The sequence below is a fragment of the Trichoplax adhaerens genome, genomic scaffold (assembly GCF_000150275.1).
Source record: "Trichoplax adhaerens TRIADscaffold_2 genomic scaffold, whole genome shotgun sequence".
In the NCBI taxonomy this organism is placed as follows: Eukaryota; Metazoa; Placozoa; class Uniplacotomia; order Trichoplacea; family Trichoplacidae; genus Trichoplax; species Trichoplax adhaerens.
The window spans coordinates 299,456-301,523 of NW_002060944.1; the positions used below are offsets into that span (position 1 = coordinate 299,456).

Genomic DNA, 2,068 nt, shown 5'->3' on the forward strand with positions numbered 1-2,068 from the left:
ACTTGACATCTACATTTTCCCTTTACATAGTCTTGTTTAATCATAAAATCAAATTAAACGCAAAGTTCTCTACTGTACAGTACAGTACAGTATCTGCTTCGCAGGAGTACAGTACTGTAGAGTTGCGTCACCGACCTGCAGGACTTTAAATGAAACGGGCACAATTACGTTATGTACTGTACAGTACAGTACAGTAAAGTTAATCAATCACTTGATAAATAAATAAATAATAATTTCAAAAAAATCTAAAAATCTATAATATTATACGTTTGTTAAAATAACTACTCTAATTTTGCGTTCTAATTTTCTTATACTTGGAAGTTGGCAATCATGGGATCATTCATATCAATATTGAGGCGTTTAAAAATAGTTCAATTGGGATACTATCGCAACCAGGTAAATGCTCGCTCTCTTTTAAAGCCATGTTTAACGTGCACCATAAATCTTGCAACCAGTAAGATTATTTAATGCTGATAATTGTCTTGATCGAACATATGCAATTTACTTGTACAAATGTAGTGTGACAACTGCGAAGAAGCTGCATCTTTGACTAGGCAGTCCAAGGCCTTTTATGAAACATTCACAGTACTTAGAGCTCGTCTCGTGGATAAGCTTCAATATACTGCAAAATGCAATGAAATTGCTAGCAAACTATGCTCTGAGTCTGCGATCAACGAAACACAAGCCGTAGAAATAAAGAAGTGCTCAGATATGAAAGAGTAAGTTAATTAATTAATTTCCGATTATTTATTGCTCCGAACATAACCTGATTACAATTCTGTATGCAGTGCATTATAATGTCCTGTACTATACTGTACACTGTATAGAACTGTATTTGATGTTCTTCTTCTTACCTCTATGGTACTCACGGTCCAGTCAGTCAATAATTGTTACAGATCCGCTTTCCGTATTATTTAGCTATGCAGCTCCGCGCGGATTATATAATCGGAGGTAGAAATTTTGTGGATGCGTAGATTCGCTGCGTCCGTAGTAGTGACTATATACTGTATCTAGATCAGATCTAAGTTGTACAGTATGTTAATCTTTGAAATTATTCTAAATGTTTCATATAAGCAACAGCTAATTAGGAAGTTATCATACATATAATGTTGAATTTTCTAACTTAGGCAAGAGAGAAAGCTATTGGATGTTCTCATTGTAGGCGGTTTGGAGCCTATGAAGGAATTTCTAAGCATTTTATATTATTACAACGAAGACGAAGCCGAATATTTAGTAGAATTTATAAATAACAAATTAGGCGATAATGAGAGATTCCCAACTATTGTACCTTAAATGTTACGTATATTAATACTAATTATATTGCATACTATGCCACTGAAAGATACTACCGTATCATTTTTATGTATTTGTTTATTGTAGTGTATTTAGAATATACTGTAACTATATTCTACTCTTAAATATAGACATGTTGTATTGATCTTATATTTAGACATATCTACAGTCTGTTCGCTCTACATTCAAGTATGGCTTACTACGTTTAGTTATTGTAGTCCTCGCTATTTTCTACAATCATTTGCTATTCTATAACCTGTTACGGTATCTGTTGTATCTAATTCTACAATCATGCTCTCTGCATGTGTTCTAAAGCCATAGCTATAAATACTGCCGTGTTCTTCCTTAGATTTGTTAAGTTGGATTATTAGTCATAGTTAGTATTCACGCTTTACTCACGGCAGCTACCACGCTGACCTACCGTAATTATCACACTGTACCTAGTTACTATCTACAATAAAGTATCCTCTTTTCTTAAGCTCCTTGTGCAATTCTCTGCATGGCAACTAAAACCACATTATCTGACTCTTCGAATTCTCCATCACATTTATGTTATCTAAATTGCTGAAGTATGATGCTTGTAGCTATGACGAATCAATTTATCAAATTGATTGCGCTGTTACCTTTGTAAATCATTGCAATGATGGATTAATTTCTGAAATCATAATGCTGGCATAGCCGTATTGCTAGAGTATTATTAATTGTGAAGTAATAGACTGGATTAACTTGGAAGTTATCGCGACACTTTANAGTGCGGTAACATTGATTCCAAGAA

The 2,068-nt window shown here is 33.8% G+C and overlaps 1 protein-coding gene across 1 annotated transcript; it reads left to right on the forward strand.

Moving 5' to 3' along the window:
• Positions 1-330: 330 nt before the first annotated feature.
• TRIADDRAFT_52879 (uncharacterized protein) lies at positions 331-1,293 on the forward strand (the record flags this gene model as incomplete). The annotated part of the gene is made up of 3 exons (XM_002109110.1): positions 331-396; positions 520-719; positions 1,128-1,293. 3 exons carry the CDS (start codon positions 331-333, stop codon positions 1,291-1,293), a joined length of 432 nt encoding a protein of 143 aa, XP_002109146.1.
• Positions 1,294-2,068: the final 775 nt, after the last annotated feature.